This window comes from Schistocerca gregaria, chromosome 4, assembly GCF_023897955.1.
Source record: "Schistocerca gregaria isolate iqSchGreg1 chromosome 4, iqSchGreg1.2, whole genome shotgun sequence".
Lineage (NCBI taxonomy): Eukaryota > Metazoa > Arthropoda > Insecta > Orthoptera > Acrididae > Schistocerca > Schistocerca gregaria.
This window is the reverse complement of record NC_064923.1, coordinates 684,549,223-684,572,119: the sequence shown is the minus strand read 5'-3', so window position 1 is coordinate 684,572,119 and position 22,897 is coordinate 684,549,223. Positions and strand designations below refer to the sequence as shown.

General features: G+C 43.1%; 1 protein-coding gene across 3 annotated transcripts in view; it reads right to left on the bottom strand.

Moving 5' to 3' along the window:
- The window catches only part of LOC126268207 (PMS1 protein homolog 1-like), a 111,976-nt gene extending 96,854 nt beyond the window's left edge, over positions 1-15,122 (bottom strand). For 2 of the 3 annotated variants that reach the window (XR_007549113.1, XM_049973835.1), the window contains exons 1-2: positions 14,842-15,122; positions 14,633-14,753 (exon numbers count right to left, since the gene is read on the bottom strand). Coding sequence is in view for 2 of the 3 variants with exons in the window: in XM_049973835.1 (XP_049829792.1) it covers positions 14,633-14,753; positions 14,842-14,979 (259 nt within the window). In the remaining variant the exon portion in view is untranslated. The remainder of the gene's footprint in view (positions 1-14,632; positions 14,754-14,841) is intronic. The other variant, XM_049973834.1, reaches the window with a different exon arrangement.
- Positions 15,123-22,897: the final 7,775 nt, after the last annotated feature.

The window sequence follows — 22,897 nt, the reverse complement described above, 5'->3', positions numbered from 1 at the left end:
AATCCAGCCGAATGCATGGTCGGCGCACACACCAAGGGGGCAGACGGAGATTGGCCCGGAATACAGGCGGGAGAGGAAAAAACTCAATCCCACACAGTAGAGCCCGGATGCGAACCGCGATCGTACACTCTGACCGGGGCCGCCTGTCTGGAAGATGGACGATCGAGTGCGGGAACAGGAGACGGTAGTTGGGATGCCCTGGCAAGCTACAAACGTGGGCAGCATAAGCGGCCAGAAGTCGGTCGCGCAATGGAGGAACACCAGCCTCCACAAGTAAGCTGTCAACAGGGCTTGTCCGAAATGCTCCTGTGGTGAGTCGGATCCCACACTGATGGATGGGATCCAGCAATTGCAACGCTGATGGCGATGCCGAACCATAAGCCACACACCCATAATCAAGGCGGGACTGGATCAGCGCTTGATACAGCCGGAGAAGGGTGGACCGATCGGCACCCCATCCGGTGTGGCTAAGGCAACGGAGAGCGTTTAAATTCCGCCAGCATGTTTGTTTAAGCTGCCTAATATGAGGCAGCCAAGTCAACCGGGCATCAAATAGCAGTCCCAAGAACCGATGCGTCTCTACCACAGCAAGAGGTTCACCGTCAAGGTAAAGACGTGGCTCAGGGTGAACCGTGCGACGCCGGCAGAAATGCATAACGCAGGTCTTTGCGGCCGAAAACTGGAAGCCGTGCGCTACAGCCCACGACTGCGCCAAGCGGATAGTGCCCTGCAGCTGGCGCTCAGCAACTGCAATGCCAGCGGAGCTGTAGTAGAGGCAGAAGTCGTCTGCATACAACGAAGCTGCGACGGACGATCCCACCGCCCCAGCGAGCCCATTGATCGCAATTAAAAACAGGGAGACACTGAGGACAGACCCCTGTGGGACCTCGTTCTCCTGGACCCGGGAGGAACTATGGGACGCAGCAACTTGCACGCGGAAGGAACGAGACGACAGAAAATTCTGAATAAAAATCGGGAGCAGGCCTCGAAGACCCCACCCATGAAGTGTGGCCAGGATGTGATATCGCCAAGTCGTATCGTACGCCTTCCGCATGTCGAAGTAGACGGCAAACAGATGTTGGCAGCGTGCAAAGGCTGTACGGACGGCAGACTCTAGGGAGACCAGATTATCGACGGCAGAGCGGCCTTTACGGAACCCACCCTGAGACGGAGCCAGAAGGCCTCGAGACTCGAGGAGCCAACTCAACCTCCGGCTCACCATACGTTCTAGCAACTTGCAAAGAACGTTGGTGAGGCTTGTGGGGCGGTAGCTGTCCACCTCCAGCGGGTTCTTGCCAGGTTTCAACACGGGGAGGACGATGCTTTCTCACCATTGAGACGGGAACACACCCTCAACCCAGATGCGGTTGAAAACATCTAGGAGGCGTCGCTGGCAATTCACAGAGAGGTGTTTCAGCATCTGGCTGTGGATGCGGTCTGGCCCAGGAGCCGTATCAGGGCAAGCAGATAGGGCACTCTGGAATTCCCAGTCGCTGAAAGGAGCATTGTACGACTCCGCGTGGCGCGTGTGAAAGGAAAGCCTCCAACTTTCCAACCGCTCTTTCCGGGAGCGGAAGGCCAGTGGGTAATTCGTAGATGCGGAACAGTGAGCAAAATGCGCTGCTAACCGGTCCGCAATCGTGTCGGAGTCAGTACACACCACTCCATTCAGCGAAAGCCCAGGGACAGAGACAGGCGGCCGATAGCCATGGAGTCGCCTAATCTTAGCCCAAACCTGCGATGCAGAGGTACGGACGCCAATGGTGGAAACATACCGTTCCCAGCACTCCTGCTTCCGTTGGCGAATAAGGCGTCGGGCACGGGCACGGAGCTGTTTAAAAACGATGAGGTTCTCCAAGGACGGGTGCCGCTTATGGCGTTGAAGAGCCCGCCGGCGATCTCTAATCGCCTCTGCGATCTCGGGCGCCCACCAAGGCACAGTCCTCCGCCGAGGGGACCCGGATGAACAGGGAATCGCAGATGCCGCCGCAGAAACGATGCCGGTGGTGACCGACTGAACCACCGCATCAATGGTGTCAGGGGAAGGAGGTGCGATAGTGGCGAGAGAGGAGAACAAGCCCCAATCAGCCTTATTCAGAGCCCATCTGGAGGGGCGTTCAGAAGAGTGACGCTGTGGTAGTGATAGAAAGATGGGGAAATGGTCGCTACCACATAAGTCATCATGGACACTCCAGTGGATGGATGGTGAAAGTCCGGGGCTGCAGATAGAAAGGTCGATGGCCGAAAATGTGCCATGGACGACGCTGAAATGTGTCGGCTCTCCCGTGTTTAAGAGGCAGAGGTCAAGCTGCGAGAGAAAAGTCTCGACACCTCTACCCCGGCCAGTAATTGCGGCGCTACCCCACAGGGGGTTATGGGCGTTAAAGTCGCCCAGTAACACAAAAGGAGGAGGCAGTTGTGCTATCAATGCAGCCAACACATGACGCGAGACATCACCATCTGGCGGAAGATACAAACTGCAGACAGTAATAGGCTGAGGCATCCACATCCTTACAGCGACAGCCTCTAAAGGTGTGTGAAGAGGTACACATTCGCTGTAGACAGAGTTAAGGATGTAGACGCAGACTCCACCAGATACCCTCTCATAAGCTGCCCGGTTCTTGTAATAACCCCGATACCCACGTAGGGCAGGGGTCCGCATTGCCGGAAACCAAGTTTCCTGTAGGGCAATGCAGAGGAAAGGGTGACTGCTGATGAGTTGGCGAAGCTCAGCGAGGTGGTGGAAAAAAGCGCTGCAGTTCCACTGGAGTATCGCTTTGTCCATGTCCGAAAAAGGCGTGAAGGGGCCGAGGAGGCAGATCACGCCACTGGGTCACCTGCTGCCACCGATGGAGGACCAGTACAATCTGCTTCCATGGTGTCCGAGGGTCCGGCGAGATCCAGGTCCTCAGTGGACGCCCGGATCTCCACCTTATCCTCGGACGCAGAGCCTGTAGGGAGCAGTGGGGTGGATGCCACCGCGTGGTCCTTGGCCTTAGAGGTCTTCTTCTTCGTCTTGTCTCTCTGGTCCTTGGGTTTCATTGGCTGGGAGGGCTCCAGCGAGTCAGTCTCCGGGACGGAGGAGGAGCGGGAAGCCCTGCGACCAGCCGCTGGTCTGCTTTTCTTCCATTGGCTGACGTCACCCTTCCCAGAGGCGGAAACCTGGGAAGGAAGGGACTCAAGGGACCCTTTCCGTGCTATTCGAGCCGGGGAAGTTTCAGGCTTCCCCAGCTTAGAAGTGGGGACTGATGTCCCCGATGGTTGGGGGGTTGCTGCTCCTGAGGCAGGTAGAGCAGGAGCAGCAGGGAGTGAAGTGCCCCCCACCATCAAGGGGGCAGGTGTAGCATTCCGGCTCTGAAAGGTGGCAGTCTGAGGGTGAGCTAATGGGGCCATAACAGTAGTAGCCGCGGTGTAAGAGGCAGTCATTCGAACAGGATGGAGGTGTTCGAACTTCTGCCTGGCCTCAGTGTATGTCAGTCGGTCCAGGGTCTTATACTCCATGATTTTGCGCTCTTTCTGGAAGATCCTGCAGGCCGGCGAGCAAGGCGAGTGGTGCTCTCCGCAGTTTACACAGATGGGAGGCGGAGCACATGGAGTATTGGGATGTGATGGGCGTCCACAATCTCGACATGTGAGGCTGGAAGTACAGCGGGAAGACATATGCCTGAACTTCCAGCACTTAAAGCACCGCATCGGGGGAGGGATATATGGCTTGACGCCACAACGATAGACCATCACCTTGACCTTCTCAGGTAAAGTATCACCCTCAAAGGCCAAGATGAAGGCACCGGTGACAACCTGCTTATCCCTTGGACCACGATGTACGCCCCAGACGAAGTGGACACCTCGCCGCTCTAAATTGGCGCGAAGCTCGTCATCGGACTGCAATAGAAAGTCCCGATGGAATATTATGCCCTGGACCATATTAAGACTCTTATGGGGCGTGATAGTAACCGGAACATCCCCCAGCTTGTTACAATCTAGTAACCGGCGGGACTGGGCGAAGGACGCCGATTTGATCAAAACCGAGCCCGAGCGCATTTTGGACAAGCCCTCCACCTCCCCGAACTTGTCCTCTAAGTGCTCGACAAAGAACTGAGGCTTCATGGATGTAAAGGATTCACCATCAGCTCTCGTACACACCAGGTAGCGGGGCGAGTATGATTCGCTGGCATCCTTAGTCTTTCGTTCCTCCCATGGTGTAGCCAGGGAGGGGAACGATTTGGGGTCATATGTAGTTGCGTTGTATTGAGCCCTGGAACGCTTAGAGACTGCTGGCGGCTGGCCGCCAGCAAGAAATGATGTACCACGCTTCATTGCGGGTCATCCGCCCTGATGCCACCTACTCTGACCAAGGGCCCTCCCCACGGGCGCCACCCAGCCTCAGCAACGACCACCTGGCAGGATGGCCATTGCCGGGAGTCCCAATGCCCCAAGGAGATAGGCATCTACTCCTTGGCATACGTGGGGAGTTAACGGCGCTGGCATCAGCAGAGTGATCCCTGTGTAGTCAGGGGGCTACAACCAACAGGGTACATGGCGGCCCCACCACTACGGACTGGCTACCGTGCTGGATTTCAGGTGATGTAGTCCAATATCGTCATTGGCGCATAAAGCGACACAGCATAGCAGACTGCAATAAACTAGACCCAAGAACAAATCCACGCCCAAGAGATGGTAGGTGAGCGGGACTGCTAAGCGATGACGACAAACCTGGCTAGAGATGGTAATGCATGATGGACACATCGCTCCTTGTAAGGCGCCCTTCCCCAATCGGCTCGCTCTTCGGAAAATTTAGAAGGATTGAGGTCAAACCCGTTAGGGGACCATCGCACAAGGCCAAAACGTTTGAGACTCCTTTTAGTCGCCTCTTACGACAGGCAGGAATACTGTGGGCCTATTCTTACCCCCGAACCCACAGGGGGGGATGATTTACTGATCTGGTCTTGTAACACTAACCAAAACGGCCTTGCTGTGCTGGATCTGCGAACGGCTGAAAGCAAGAGGAAACTACAGCCATAATTATTCCCCGAGGGCATGCAGCTTTACTGTATGGTTAAATGATGATGGCGTCCTCTTGGGTAAAATATTCCAGAGGTAAAATAGTCCCCCATTCGGATCTCCGGACGGGGACTACTCAAGAGGACATCGTTATCAGGAGAAAGAAAACTGGCGTTCTATGGATCAGGGTGTAGAATGTCAGATCCCTTAATCGGGCAGGAAGGTTAGAAAATTTAAAAAGGGAAATGGATAGGTTAAAGTTAGATATAGTGGGAATTAGTGAAGTTCGGTGGCAGGAGGAACAAGACTTTTGGTCAGGTGAATACAGGGTTATAAATACAAAATCAAGTAGGGGGTAATGCAGGAGTAGGTTTAATAATGAATAAAAAAATAGGAGTGCGGGTAAGCTACTACAAACAGCATAGTGAACACATCATTGTGGCCAAGACAGACACGAAGCCCACACCATCTACAGTAGTACAAGTTTATATGCCAACTAGCTATGCAGATGACAAAGAAATTGAAGAAATGGGTGAGGAGATAAATGAAATTATGCAGGTAGTGAAGGGAGATGAAAATTTAATAGCCAAGGGTGACTGGAATCCAATAGTAGGAAAAGGGAGAGAAGAAAACGTAGTAGGTGAAAACAGATTGGGGGCAACAAATGAAAGAGGAGGCGCCTGGTAGAATTTTGCAGAGAGCATAACTTAACCATAGCTAACACTTGGTTCAAGAATCATAAAAAAAGGTTGTATACATGGAAGAAGCCTGGGGCTACTAGAAGGTATCAGATAGATTATATAATGGTAACACAGAGATTTAGGAACCAGGTTTTAAATTGTAAGGCATTTCCAGGGGCAAATGTGGACTCCGACCATAATCTATTGGTTATGAACAATAGATTAAAACTCAAAAACTGCAAAAAGGTGGGAATTTAAGGAAATGGGACCTGTACAGAAAGAAGATGGCAGTTATAAGAGTCGAGGGACAGGAAAGGGAAGCAGGGGTTGGAAAGGGAATGAGACAGAGTTGTAGCCTCTCCCCATTGCTATTCAATCTGTATATTGAGCAAGCAATAAAGGAAACGAAAGAAAAGTTTGGAGTAGGTATTAAAATCCATGGAGAAGAAATAAAAACTTTGAAGTTCGCCAAAGACATTGTAATTCTGTCAGAGACAGCAAAGGATTTGGAACACCAGATGAACGGGTTGGACTGTGTCTTGAAAGGAGGGTATAAGATGAACATTGACAAAAGGGAAACAAGGATAATGGAATGTAGTCGAATTAAGTCAGGTGATGCTGAGGGAATTAGATTAGGAAATGAGACACTTAAAGTAGTAAAGGAGTCTTGCTATGTGGGGTGCAAAATAACTGATGATGGCCGAAGTAGAGAGGATATAAAATGTAGACTGACAATGGCAAGGAAAGTGTTTCTGAAGAAGAGAAATTTGTTAACATCGAGTATAGATTTAAATGTCAGGAAGTCGTTTCTGAAAGTATTTGTATGGAGTGTAGCCATGTACGGAAGTGAAACATGGACGATAAATAGTTTGGACAAGAAGAGAATAGAAGCTTTTGAAATGTGGTGCTACAGAAGAATTCTGATGATTAGATGGGTAGATCACATAACTAATGAGGAGGTATTGAATAGGATTGGGGAGAAGAGAAGTTTGTGGCACAACTTGACTAGAAGAAGGGATCGGTTGGTAGGACATGTTCTGAGGCATCAAAGGATCACCAATTTAGTACTGGAGGGCAGCATGGAGGGTAAAAATCATAGAGGGAGAGAGAGAGATGAATACACTAAGCAGATTCAGAAGGACGTAGGCTGCAGTAGGTACTGGGAGATGAAGAGGCTTGCACAGGATAGAGTAGCATGGAGAGCTGCACCAAACCAGTCTCAGAACTGAAGACCGCAACAACAACAACGGGACCTGGATAAACTGACTAAACCAGAGGTTGTACAGAGTTTCAGGGAGAGCATGAGGGAACAATTGACAGGAATGGGGGAAAGACATACAGTAGAAGACGAATGGGTAGGTTTGAGGGATGAAGTAGTGAAAGCAGCAGATGATACAGTAGGTAAAAAGACGAGGGCTAGTAGAAATCCTTGGGTAACAGAAGAGCTACTGAATTTAATTGATGAAAGGAGAAAATATAAAATGCAGTAAATGAAGCAGGCAAAAAGAAATACAAACGTCTCAAAAATGTGATCAACAGGAAGTGCAAAATGGCTAATCAGGGGAAATACGGAAGCGTCCAATACTGCCCGTCTTCGTTGACCCATGACATCACAAATATGGCGGAAACGACCATAAACCACGATTCCAATATGGCGCATATAAAGTAGCTACGTACACATTATGAAGACGAAAATACATCAAAAAACAAACACACACACGTTCCACAAAAAGCCTAATGACACTAACAGGCAAGTGTGGGAAATGGGGGGTTTTTGGGTGGAGACAAACTAAATATAAACAAATTTAGACACCCACCCTCATACAAACCCACACAAAACGACGAAAAAAACCAACACCACAAAACTCCCCAAATATCACTAAACACAATATCATCTGGAATCGGACACTTCCCTTGACCTATATAGCTCAACAGCAGCTCCTGATCCCATAAATTAGGATCATACACCTCCCTTGACCTATTGTTGTTGTTGTTGTTGTTGTCTTCAGTCCTGAGACTGGTTTGATGCAGCTCTCCATGCTACTCTATCCTGTGCAAGCTGCTTCATCTCCCAGTACCTACTACAACCTACATCCTTCTGAATCTGCTTAGTGTACTCATCTCTCGGTCTCCCTCTACGATTTTTACCCTCCACGCTGCCCTCCAATGCTAAATTTGTGATCCCTTGATGCCTCAAAACATGTCCTACAAACCGATCCCTTCTTCTAGTCAAGTTGTGCCACAAACTTCTCTTCTCCCCAATCCTATTCAATACTTCCTCATTAGTTATGTGATCTACCCATTTAATCTTCAGCATTCTTCTGTAGCACCACATTTCGAAAGCTTCTATTCTCTTCTTGTCCAAACTATTTATCGTCCATGTTTCACTTCCATACATGGCTACACTCCAAACAAATACTTTCAGAAACGACTTCCTGATACATAAATCTATATCCGATGTTAACAAATTTCTCTTCTTCAGAAACGCTTTCCTTGCCATTGCCAGTCTACATTTTATATCCTCTCTACTTCGACCATCATCAGTTATTTTACTTCCTAAATAGCAAAACTCCTTTACTACTTTAAGTGTCTCATTTCCTAATCTAATTCCCTCAGCATCACCCGATTTACTTTTACTACATTCCATTATCCTCGTTTTGCTTTTGTTAATGTTCATCTTATATCCTCCTTTCAAGACACTGTCCATTCCGTTCAACTGCTCTTCCAAGTCCTTTGCCGTCTCTGACAGAATTACAATGTCATCGGCGAACCTCAAGTTTTTACTTCGTCTCCATGAATTTTAATACCTACTCCAAATTTTTCTTTTGTTTCCTTTACTGCTTGCTCAATATACAGATCGAATAACATCGGGGAGAGGCTACAACCCTGTCTCACTCCTTTCCCAACAACTGCTTCCCTTTCATGCCCCTCGACTCTTATGACTGCCATCTGGTTTCTATACAAATTGTAAATAGCCTTTCGCTCCCTGTATGTTACCCCTGCCACCTTTAGAATTTGAAAGAGAGTATTCCAGTCAACATTGTCAAAAGCTTTCTCTAAGTCTACAAATGCTAGAAACGTAGGTTTGCCTTTTCTTAATCTTTCTTCTAAGATAAGTCGTAAGGTCAGTATTGCCTCACGTGTTCCAACATTTCGACGGAATCCAAACTGATCCTCCCCGAGGTCCGCATCTACCAGTTTTTCCATTCGTCTGTAAAGAATTCGCGTTAGTATTTTGCAGCCGTGGCTTATTAAACTGATAGTTCGGTAATTTTCACATCTGTCAGCACCTGCTTTCTTTGGGATTGGAATTATTATATTCTTCTTGAAGTCTGCAGGTATTTCGCCTGTCTCATACATCTTGCTCACCAGCTGGTAGAGTTTTATCAGGACTGGTTCTCCCAAGGCCGTCAGTAGTTCTAATGGAATGTTGTCTACTCCGGGGGCCTTGTTTCGACTCAGGTCTTTCAGTGCTCTGTCAAACTCTTCACGCAGTATCGTATCTCCCATTTCGTCTTCATCTACACCCTCTTCCATTTCAATAATATTGTCCTCAAGTACATCGCTCTTGTATAAACCTTCTATATACTCCTTCCACCTTTCTGACTTCCCTTCATTGCTTAGAACTGGGTTGCCATCTGAGCTCTTGATATTCATACACGTGGTTCTCTTCTCTCCAAAGGTCTCTTTAATTATCCTGTAGGCAGTATCTATCTTACCCCTAGTGAGATAAGCTTCTACATCCTTACATTTGTCCTCTAGCCATCCCTGTTTAGCCATTTTGCACTTCCTGTCGATTTCATTTTTGAGACGTTTGTATTCCCTTTTCCCTGCTTCATTTACTGCATTTTTATATTTTCTCCTTTCATCAATTAAATTCAATATTTCTTCTGTTACCCAAGGATTTCTAGCAGCCCACGTCTTTGTACCTACTTTATCCTCTGCTGCCTTCACTACTTCATCCCTCAGAGCTACCCATTCTTCTTCTACTGTATTTCTTTCCCCTATTCCTGTCAATTGTTCCCTTATGCTCTCCCTGAAACTCTGTACAACTTCTGGTTCTTTCAGTTTATCCAGGTCCCATCTCCTTAATTTCCCACATTTTTGCAGTTTCTTCAGTTTTTATCTGCAGGTCATAACCAATAGATTGTGGTCACAGTCCACATCTGCCCCTGGAAATGTCTTACAACTTAAAACCTGGTTCCTAAATCTCTGTCTTACCATTATATAATCTATCTGATACCTTTTAGTATCTCCAGGGTTCTTCCACGTATACAACCTTCTTTCATGATTCTTAACCCAAGTGTTAGCTATGATTAAGTAGTGCTGTGTGGAAAATTCTACTAGGCGGCTTCCTCTTTCATTTCTTAGCCCCAATCCATATTCACCTACTATGTTTCCTTCTCTCCCTTTTCCTACACTCGAATTCCAGTCACCCATTACTATTAATTTTTCATCTCTCTTCACTATCTGAATAATTTCTTTTATTTCATCGTACATTTCTTCAATTTCTTCATCTTCTGCAGAGCTAGTTGGCATATAAACTTGTACTACCTCAGTAGGTGTGGGCTTCGTATCTATCTTGGCCACAATAATGCGTTCACTATGCTGTTTGTAGTAGCTTACCCGCATTCCTATTCTCCTATTCATTATTAAACCTACTCCTGCATTCCCCCTATTTGATTTTGTGTTTATAACCCTGTAGTCACCTGACCAGACGTCTTGTTCCTCCTGCCACCGAACTTCACTAATTCCCACTATATCTAACTTTAACCTATCCATTTCCCATTTTAAATTTTCTAACCTACCTGCCCGATTAAGGGATCTGACATTCCACGCTCCGATCCGTAGAACGCCAGTTTTCTTTCTCCTGATAACGACATCCTCCTGAGTAGTCCCCGCCCGGAGATCCGAATGGGAGACTATTTTACCTCCGGAATATTTTACCCAAGAGGATGCCATCATCATTTAATCATACAGTACAGCTGCATGTCCTCGGGAAAAATTACGGCTGTAGTTTCCCCTTGCTTTCAGCCGTTCGCAGTACCAGCACAGCAAGGCCGTTTTGGTTAAAGTTGCAAGGCCAGATCAGTCAATCATCCAGACTGTTGCCCCTGCAACTACTGAAAAGGCTGCTGCCCCTCTTCAGGAACCACACGTTTGTCTGGCCTCTCAACAGATACCCCTCCGTTGCACCTACGGTACGGCCATCTGTATCGCTGAGGCACGCAAGCCTCCCCACCAACGGCAAGGTCCATGGTTCATGGGGGGGCCTTGACCTATGTAGCTCAAAAACATCTCCCGATACCAATACCAACATTCATTCACAGCCACACATTGGGATTGAACACTTCCCTTGACCTACATAGCTCAATAGCAGCTCCCGATCTCATAAATTGGAATCGAACACTTCCATTGACCTATATAGCTCAACAGCAGCTCTCGATCCCATAAATTAGGATCAAACACTTCCCTTGACCTATGTAGCTCAGAAACATCTCCCGATACCAATACCAACATACACAGCCACACATTCCAATAAAACATTTACCACTTCCCTCGACTCCAACACATTAAAAAAAAAAAAAAAAAGTTCCGCCCACAAACTAGGTTGGCCACCACAATCACACACAATCAAAAGAAAAACCCGACCCACCCACAACTCAACCCCCCCCCCCCCCCCAACCATCCCAATCTCCTCCAAAATACAAAATATAAAACCCATAAACAAAAACCAAATGCAACATAAAAAAATCTCAATCACACACTACAACTCAACAAAAAAAAATTCAACAAAATAGATCCTCCACAACTAAAACACAAACAAACACACTCCACCCCTCCCCCCCACCTCACAAACACTCTAACACGAAATAAGCCACCCTAACCAACCACTTTCGGCCTATACATTTTACTAACAGCCCTTAAAAAAACCCAAAAAAGACAATAGCCCTCAGGGACACTCTTCCCCCAACAGTACTCATCTAAATGAGACTGAAGGTTGGAAGAGTGTCTCTTCCCCCTTCCAAGAACTGACTTAACAGACCCCCACATCCCCTCTATTGTATTTGCGCCAGCCCCTGTCTTATAATTTTTGAACTCTAAGCTATGGTTAACGACTAAATGATTGAATCCCCTCTCACCCAACCCCCTATATGAAGAAAATGTATCTGAAACTACTGTGGACCCCAGTTCTATGTACTCCTCAATTAACCCCCACTAATTCCACCTCAGACCTCCCTTTCACAACCCTAAACACACATTCAGAACACCCACCCCCCGGAACAGCAGCCCCCCACACCCACACACCAACCACAGACTTAACCCCTCCCATACTTCCTTTTCCCAAACTGTGATTTGTCCACCTCGACAACAACCACATGCCCCCCCCCCCCCCCCAGCTTACCCCTGTACTTAATGAACTCTGAACACACTTCACGAAAAAAAGAAAACCAATCATGAAGACTCCTCTCACTCACACCAGTCTCATGCACACAAAAACTGAGTGGGGATCTATAACATAAATAATAAGTCACCAGTACAATATCGCGCATGCCCAACCTAGACTTCTCGAACCAGGAACCACGCTGTATGGAAGGCCAAATGTCACCCTTTCGACAACGCCACATATAGCCGTCCCTGGTCCGAAACGCCGGAAGTTAGCGAAATCATTTCTTCGCCACAAATGGAGCACTTCACGACCTCGGCAATTAAACTGAACAGCTGCAAAAACGTTATCAGTTCCAAAGTGGTGTTCCCCATCATTTCCCTCGGACGCGTGCTATTAATTTTATCCGTCATATCCATTCCTGAACAAAAATCCCGACCACTTAATTTTACTAAAATTACCCCACGATGTACAGCTAACAACACCAAATCAACCTTCACACAAATCCACAAAATCGTTAACTCACTGAAACGAATTCCACTACAAACACAGCCAACACTCGAACAATTCTGTATAATGAGCAAGAGCAAACTGAGCCCATTACACCACACAAATGAAAGCCCTGAACGTACCACCAGAGGGCACAACAAACCATAACATGACGACATCTAGAAACACGCCACACTTACAAACCAAACTCCGCGCCGTCACGACATCACACACCAAAATACCCTTATGTCACGAGTCAAAGCCGACACGTGGGATCGGACGCTAGAGAACAAATATATGGATGTAGAGGCATGTATCACTTGGGGTAAGATAGATACTGCATACAGGAAAATTAAAGAGACCTTTGGAGAAAAGAGAATCACTTGTATGAATATCAAGAGCTCAGATGGAAACCCAGAAGCAAAGAAGGGAAAGCAGAAAGGTGGAAGGAGTATATAGAGGGTCTGTACAAGGGTGATGTACTTGAGGACAATATTATGGAAATGGAAGAGGATATAGATGAAGATGAATGGGAGATACGATACTGCGTGAAGAGTTTGACAGAACACTGAAAGACCTGAGTCGAAACAAGGCCCCCGGAGTAGACAACATTCCATTAGAACTACTGACGGCCTTGGGAGAACCAATCCTGACAAAACTACCATATGGTGAGCAAGATGTATGAGACAGGCGAAATAACCTCAGACTTCAAGAAGAGTATAGTAATTCCCATCCCAAAGAAAGCAAGTGTTGACAGATGTGAAAATTACCGAACTATCAGTTTAATAAGTCACAGCTACAAAATACTAACACGAATTCTTTACAGACAAATTGAAAAACTGGTAGAAGCCGACATCGGGGAAGATTAGATTGTATTCCGTAGAAACACTGGAACACGTGAGGAAATACTGACCTTACGACTTATTTTAAGACTTAGAGAAATCTTTTGACAATGTTGACTGGAATACTCTCTTGCAAATTCTAAAAGTGACAGGGGTAAAATACAGGGAGCGAAAGGCTATTTACAATTTGTACAGAAACCAGATGGCAGTTATAAGAGTCGAGGAACAGGAAAGGGAAGCAGTGGTTGGGAAAGGAGTGAGACAGGGTTGTAGCCTCTCCCTGATGTTATTAAATCTGTATATTGAGCAAGCAGTAAAGGAAACAAAAGAAAAATTCGGAGTAGGCATTAAAATCCATGGAGAAGAAATAAAAACTTTGAAGTTCGCCGATGACATTGCAATTCTGCCAGAGACAGCAAAGGACTTGGAAGAGCAGTTGAACGGAATGGACAGTGTCTTGAAAGGGGGATATAAGATGAACATCAACAAAAGCAAAACGAGGATAATGGAATGTAGTCCAATTAAATCGGGTGATGCTGTGGGATATAGATTAGGAAATGGGACACTTGAAGTAGTAAAGGAGTTTTGCTATTTGGGGAGCAACATAACATGATGGTCGAAGTAGAGAGGATATAAAATGTAGACTGGCAATGGCAAGGAAAGCGTTTCTGTAGAAGAGAAATTTGTTAACATGAAGTATAGATTTACGTGTCAGGAAGTAGTTTCTGAAAGTATTTGTCTGGAGTGTAGCCATGTATGGAAGTGAAACAGTTTGGACAATAAGATAATAGAAGCTTTCGAAATGTGGTACTACGGAAGAATGCTGAAGATTAGATGGGTAGATCACATAACTAATGAGGAGGTATTGAATAGAATTTGGGAGAAGAGGAGTTTGTGGCACAACTTGACTAGAAGAAGGGATCAGTTGGTAGGACACGTTCTGCGGCATCAAGGAATCACCAATTTAGTATTGGAGGGCAGTGTGGAGGGTAAAAATCATAGAGGGAGACCAAGAGATGAATACACTAAGCAGCTTCAGAAGGATGTAGGTTGCAGTAGGTACTGGGAGATGAAGAAGCTTGCACAGGAAAGAGTAGCATGGACAGCTGCACCAAACCAGTCTCAGGACTGAAGACGACAACAACATTTCCATGTCTCACTGATTATAATTGTGAGCTGTAGCTATAATGTAGAACCTGTCACTTTTAGAGGATGACGAACAAATAACTCACCGAGATCGGAATAGTTCTGTATTTTGGAAGTATAAGATGAAAGGCAAACATTTGCAACATCAGATGGTTTGATTCCACAACCATTATCCTTTATCTCTATTTTCTCCAGACCGTTTCTTTCCTGAAATCAATAACGAAGCGTTATTGCCGTGACCGTAACAGCAAGATGTACTAGTTATTGTAAAACAAGAGTTCAAGCGATCACTTGCCAATCTAACTTCTATGTTTGTAGCACCAGCATCCAATGAATTTTCAATTAATTCTTTCACAACACTCGACACCGTTGTAATTATTTGTGTCGTGGTCACTAGCCTGATTGTAGACGATGGCAAAAGTGCTACTGACATGGCAGAATGATCTGCACATTCCTGTACGAAAAACTCAACAATTCAAAACATCACAATCAAAACACTAATTTTCTGAACTTAGCGCCAAACACTGTACTGTGTCTGCCCGTGTCAAAGATGTTCTCGAGCCCGCAATGGTGCAATACGTCGAAGCTCACTGCAATACGACCAACTAAAAAGAGTATGGTACAATTGGCGTGAGGCCCAAATCGCCCGATGGTATGGTGCGAATGAAAACATATAGGTCTCTTTGTTATCACACCCTTTATTCGGCATTCACATTCGTTGGCTACTCCAACTCACAATCAGATTATCAACTTTCAACTTAATCTATGCCTTGGGCTGCACAGCAGAACAATCTGTCACCACGAATAAAACGACTGATTTTAGTACCATGTTAATTTGGAGACTTATAACATGGCTCTAATGATGCTAGATTTCATGTTTTGTAAGGCACATATTGTCAGATTACAATAAATAATATATTTTAGAGTAGCGTATTTCTTCTCGAGCGTAGCTATTAAAGGTTTCATTTTCCTGACCTAGTGACCTTATTTACATCGAAAAGGAAGTATTTCGTAAAGGCCGGTAGCCGGTAACTTTGTTTAAGTGTTTTAGGGTTACATTTCGCGCGAGTGTAGATTTTCGTTTTTGTCTAGAGTTATAGCTTCAAAGCCAAATTAATTTTTTTTTCTGCCATACAGAGTTTAGATAGTTAAAACTTTTGGAAGTAAGTTTATAAGTTGGTTTACATTAGTGCTTATTTACGGATTACTACAGGTTACGAAACTGCTGTGGGCTTCTGCCAAATTATTCTCTTCTTTTATGTTAAATTTTTCTATGAAACCATATGCGACAAATGTGGTGGTTGCTGAAGAAATTTGAAAGAGGGAGTGTTCCGTGTAGAGTGTAAGTATTGGTTTACTTGGGGCAAATGTAGCGGCGAGGAAACGAGGGTAGAAAATGTGGCTCTTCCATGGCAGTGCAGGTTATGTAGAAACGACAGAAAAATCGCTGAACGCAAGACAAAAATTTGTGCCCTTAAGGCTGAATTAGAGAACGCGAACTTGGAGTTATGTAGGTTAAGGGAGGAAAAAGGAGACTGTGAACTGGAAAAGGGTAGCAAGCAAACTGCAAAAAAGTGAAAACACTTGAGAAACTCCAGCAATACAAACATTAAATCAGTTTGGCTTGCTATCTGAAGTGGAGGAAGGGCCTCATCCAGATGTAGTCGATAGTAAATTGAAGCAGAGTATTAGCTTAAAGAAAAAAGAGAGGTCGGGATCAAATAGGAAAAGAAGAATTCTGCTTATAGGCACCAGTCATGGCAGGGGTGTGGGCAAGAATCTTAAGGAGAAATTAGGTGCGGAGTACCAGCACTGGGTAAACACTCCTGTAAGGCATGTTAACACTGAGCTGAACAGGATACCCTAGACACCAGCAAAATCTCACATAAGTGTTGTTGCACTTAACGCTATTGGTAGGTGGGGAAATATTACACATGTCCTCCACCTGAATAGGAAGGGGAAAAGTAAGTTAGTTTCTCTTTTAGCAGAAACTGTAAGGGGGGCAACAGTCTGACAAGGGGTGATCCCTGTGGTTAATGGGTCCAGGCAGACAGGTTTTTAGATAAATGCCAAAGTCCAGACAGACAACAATCAAGATAAAATAAAAGAAATTTCATGTATAGTAAATAGGGGCAAAGCCAAGGGAGTATCAACTTAGTTCATCACTTATCAGATGAATAAAAAATAAAGTAGATGAGTTATTAGTGTGTCTAGATGATCTCAAAAATAAGAATGAGCATGATATACTCTGTCTGTCTGAACACCAGGTAACTGTGGGGGTGGATAGTGTCAGTATAAAGGGGTATAATTTAGCATCTTTTCACTTTTAGATCTAGGGTGGATAAAGGAGGAGTTGCCATTTTCATAAAACAAGGGTATAAATACAAAACTGTAGAAGTAAGCAAATTTTGTGTTCATCGGTACTTTGAGGTTTGTGCACGTGAACTTCAGCTAGATAATGTAGTATTGATATTAGCAACAGTGTACAGATCCCCATAAGGAAACTGGGAGCTTTGCATAAAAAAGTTTGACTCATTATTATGCTGTCTGTCGGACAAAAAGAAGAAGTTATTGACCTGTGGTGATTTCAATGTAAACTTTCTAAGTAACTCTGATAGAAAACGTGAACTAGAAGTGTTATTAACAACATATAACTTAGAATCAGTGGTCAGTTTCCCTACACATATATCTCAAGATAGTAGCACTCTAATAGAAAATGTATTTGTACAGAAAGAGGATATAAAACAAACACATGCCTTCCTGCACAACTAATTAACTTACAACATCTAACAGTGTGTACAGTTCAGAAACCATTAAGTAAAAGTGTGAGGTTGCTCAACCTGGTATCTATAGAACACTGCAGAGGAAGTTTAATAATTTTTAATTGGGGAGATGTATATAATGAGCTAAATTCTAATGATAAATGCAACACATTTCTTGATAAATTTATATCCCTTTCCAACATTCGACAAGACTAATATTACTTCTGGATGTTAACATGGCTTCAGACCACAGAGATCAATTGAAACTGCCACTGTCAATCTGATAAACCATGTCTTAAATGCAGTGGACAAACACAGAAATATCTCAGGGCTATTCTTGGAATGTTGTAAGAGGTGTGCCAAATCAATGGATTCAATCATATTTGGAATATCGCTCTCAGGTAACTGAAATTAATTATACAGAAGGAAAGGAACTCCAGGTACACCTTTCAGAAGCATGTGGATTAAGTCATGGTGTTCCACAGGGCTCCATTTTAGGTCCCTTTCTTTTTTTTGGTCTACAGTAATGATTTCCCATCACAAGTTAGGGATTCTGAACCAGTGCTGTTTGAAGATGACACCAGTCTATTGATTTAAGGGAATAATGAAGAAAATCTTAATGCATTTGCAAAAGATATTACAAAAGGAAACAGGCTAATAGTTAATCCTCAAAAAACGGTACTCATCAATTTCCACACTGATCAAAATAAAAATCCGGCAACAACCTGTAATATGTATAGATAACCAAAACATTAGTGCTGTCAATGAAACTAAATTTCTTCAGGAAAGTCTTAAATGGAACTCTCATATCACAGCCCTAAATTCAAAACTAGCAAAAATGAGCTATGCGGTAAGAATTCTTTGCAACAGTACTAGTGCAGAAACAGTTGGGGCTGTATTCTTTGCTCGCGTACAATCAATACTGAAGTACAGTATCATTTTCTGGGGAAATGTACATCAGGCCATAACAGTTTTCAGGAAACAAAAGGCAATTATAAGAATAATGAAACAAGTGAGCAGCAGAAAATCATACAAACCTTTCTTTAGAGATCTAAAGATTCTACCCCTTCCCTGCATTTATATACTGTAAGTAGTCACACATGTCAAAAAAAAGCATACTGAGAAAAGAAAACCTTTTCCCTCAAAACAAAAGTGTCCATGATTATAGTACCAGGTCAGACAGTGACATACATATTAATCATTGTAACACCACATTATGCCAAAAAGGTGTTTATCACGCATGAACAAAACTTTACAACAGATTACCAAGGCATATAAAATCTCTTACTGAACTACAAAGCTTTTAAAAGTCTGTGACATCCTACCTTCTGAAAAACTGCTACTATTCAATCTCACAGTATTTTATGCAAGAAAAAATGTAATTTGTATCTTTAATTGTAGAAATAAGGTATAAATATACAGTATTTTCGAAAATTGGTAATTATTAACTGTATAGATCCAGTTTGCCATAAAAATTAATAAAATGTATGTTTGACATTTGAAAATCCAATAGCTAAAAAGGTTTTCTGTCCAATATCCTGTGTACAATATATGTACTTAAAAAGAGATTTATATGGACAAATAAATAAATAAATAAATAAAAGAAAATTACTAACTGCAACGCCCCACACGCTTCAAAGAAACCTTGGATTACTACAGGTATTAAAGTGTCTTCAGAAAGTAGAAGAAAGCTATATGAGACAGCAAGATCTAGTAAAGATCCAGAAGTAGTTTTAAACTATAAAAATGATTGTAGCACACTGAGAAAAGTTGTAAGGAAATCAAGAAATATGTATGTTAGAGAATAAATTAACAACTCTGGGAATAAAATCAAATCAATATGGAATGTTGCTGGAAAGGAGGCAGGAAAAGTAACCACTGGGGTAGATAGTATTACTACTAAAGAGAATGAGACGGTCCTAACCAACAATTCACAAGTAGTTAATGTATTTAACAACCATTTCTTAATGGTAGGAGAAAATTTGGTGAGAATAGTTCAAAAAGAAAAAGCCAGGCAGTACATAGAAGAGTCAGTTTTGAAAAATTTCAGTAAGATTAATTTTCACCTAACTACCACTTGTGAAATAAATAAGATTATTAAATCTTTGAAAAACAAATGTTCTGCTGGAGTAGATGACATCTCCAATAAGATATGAAAACAATGTGAAGCAGTTACAGCTGTTGTTCTGAGTCACGTCTGTAATGCATCACTAACTCAAGGTATTTTCCCAGACAAGTTAAAATATGCCATTGTCAAGCCTCCCTACAAAAAGAGGGACACCACAGATGTCAATAATAAACGTCCAGTATTCTTGCTGACAGCATGTTCGAAAATCTTCGAGAAAGTAATGTACTCAAGAGTAGTTAGGCATCTCAACAGTAATGGGATACTTAGTAAATCACAGTTCGAATTTCAAAAATGCTGTTCCACTCAGACATCAATATACTATTTCGCTGTCCACATTATAGAGTCTTTAAACAGTAAAATGTCACCAGTAGGAACTTTCTGTGACTTGTCCAAAAGATTTGTTTATGAGGACCATGAGATTATGTTACAGAAATTACAATTCTATTGTGTAAATGGAAAGGCATATTAGTGGTTTAAGTCATACCTACAGAACAGGAAACAAAAAGTTTCTTTATACGAGTCAAATAATTTAAATAAGTTTGCCACTTCATCTAAATGGGGTGAAATTACATTAGGTGTTCCACAGGGTTCAATCATGTGTCCCCTTCTATTCTTGATATATGTGAACGACCTCCCTTCCTATCTGAAACAAGATGCTGAACTGACGCTGTTTGCTGATGATACAACCATCATTATCAATCTAGTAAAAGAAACTCCAAAAAATGATACAAATAAGGCCTTTGAAAGAGTCATTAATTGGTTTCCTGCAAATGGGCTTGCTTCAAACATTGAAAAAAAAAAAAAACACAGTACATCCAATTTTCTGCTGCAAAAAGTACGGTTCCTTCAACAAATATAACACATCAACAGAAGACAGGGTCAACAGTAGACAGGGTAGAGCATACTAAGTTTTTGGGTGTACATACAGATGAGAACCTTAATTGGAAAATTCATATTTTGAATCTCTAAAGTGACTAAGATCAGCAACTTTTGCAATAAGAATAGTTGCCAATTTTGAGGACGTAGAAATTAGTAAGCTACCATACTTTGCATACTTTCACATCTAATGTCACGCAAAATAATATTTTGGGATAACTCAACACTTAGACAAAAAGTATTCACTGCTCAAAAGAAAGTTGTTAGAATAATATGTGGGATTCATAGTCACACGTCCTATAGGCATCTTTTTAAAAGATTGGGAATTCTTACAACAGCCTCACAGTACTTTTACTCACTAATGAAATCTGTTCTCAACAACATGGACCAGTTTAAAAACTAGAGTCACATTCATGATTATAACACCAGAAAAAGAAAGACTTGCCCTATCCTTTACTCAGCCTATCTTTGGCACAGAAAGGGGTAAAATATGCTTCTATAAAATTTTTTGACAAATTACCAGATGAAATAAAATGTCTGTTAGACAGCAGTAATAGCTTCAAAAATAAACTGAAATCGTATCTGCTTGACAACTCCTATTTTGTAGATGAGTTCTTGAATAGGAATAAATAAATCTATAAATATAGTATATGCATGTTGCGCCAGGTCATAGAAGGGGTAAATAATAGAAATAGTAATCTTTAACACCGAACTGTAATACATACCTATTTTAAAAAATCTTATTTCATATCTGCATTTCTTGTCCACATCATAACAGCTACTATACCGTGCGATTTATCAATGGAACACACAGCCATCTAACTAACTAACTAACTATGCCTAGTAAAACATTTTGCTCACGGTTTATGGACTTCAGCTCTCAGGTAATTCATAAAGGATATGCTGTTACTGCAAAATAAGCTAGTAAGAATTATTAAATTGTGTAGGTGACAGGAAAGAAAGTGGTCCATTGTTCATAACATTGCAGCTAAAGATTGTTTACAGCCATTACGTAGTTTTGTGCCTTCTTCATGTTAAGGAAACTCTAGAGTCCGTCATCAAGAGGCATGAGATACACGATCACAGCACCTGAAACAAAGAGAATATGAATATAAAAACCTGTTGACTGTCCAAAATAAGAGACAGTTTCCTGACTGTTGGCCTGAGAATTTAAGTGCAGGTGTTGCCACTTCGTGAGACTTATAACTACATTCAGGTATTTCTTAACTGCGAGGAAAGTGAACGGCTTTATTGAACTTTCTCCTAAATTAGTAAATTTGTTAGAGAACTAAAATAAAGTGTCAATGGTAGATACAAGGGTCACTTCAAAAGAAACGCACACTATTTTTTTTAAATCCATCTTTTATTCTACATGTTTGAAAGTTTCACTGTGTGTAGATACATCTTTGAGGAACAATATTTTCATTTCTCCACATAATTTCCATGCCTCTCAACTGCCTTACGCCACCTTGGAACCAGCGCCTGTATACCCACACAGTAAAATTCTGGACCAGCCTGTTGGAGCCACTGTTTGGCAGTGAGCACAAAGGAGTCATCATCTTCAAATCTTGTTCCACGAAGAGAGTCTTTCAGTTTCCCAAAGAGATGATAGTCACATAGAGCCAGGTCAGGACTGTAAGGCGGGTGTTTCAGTGTTGTCCATCCGAGTTCTGTGATCGCTTCCATGGTTTTTTGACTGACATGTAGCCGTGCATTGTCATGCAACAGCAAAACATGCTGATTTTGCCAATGTGGTCGAACACGACTCAGTCGAGATTGAAGTTTCTTCAGTGTCGTCACATATGCATCAGTATTTATAGTGGTTCCACTTGGCATGATGTCCAAAAGCAAGAGTCCTTCGGAATCGAAAAACACCGTAGCTATAACTTTTCCAGCAGAAGGTGTGGTTTTACATTCTTTTTTCTTGAGTGAATTTGCATGATCCCAGTCGATTGATTGCCTCTTCGTCTCTGGTGAAAAATGATGGAGCCCTGTTTCATCACCTGTCACAATTCTTTCAAGAAATTCACCTCCACCATTCTTCTACTGTTCCAAAAGTTTGCTGCATATCGTTTTTCTTGTTTCTTTGTGAGCCACCGTCAACATCCTGGGAACCCACCTGGCACAAGCCTTTTTTAACGGCAACACTTTCAGTATTCTGCAAACACTTCCTTACCCTATCCCAGTGCAGCGTGACAATTCGTTTACTGTGATGCGTCTGTCAGCAGTCACCAATTACTTAACTCTCTGCACATTGTCTGGAGTGTGTACAGTACAAGGCCTGCCCCTGTGAGGACAATCCTCAATATTACCATGCTCGCTTTCATCATGTAACCTGCATACCCACCGACTAACTGCAATCGACAGCAGCATCTCCATATACCTTTTTCAGCCTCTTGTGGATGTTTCCCACTGCCTCGTTTTCACAACACAGGAATTCTATGACATCACGTTGTTTCTTCCTGACGTCAAGTGTGGCAGCCATCTTGAAGACATGCTGTGGCAGCGCCACTCACGGGAATAGGTTGAACTAAGTTTGACAACAAGCGGGAAAGATATATCTACACACTGTAAAACTTTCTCAC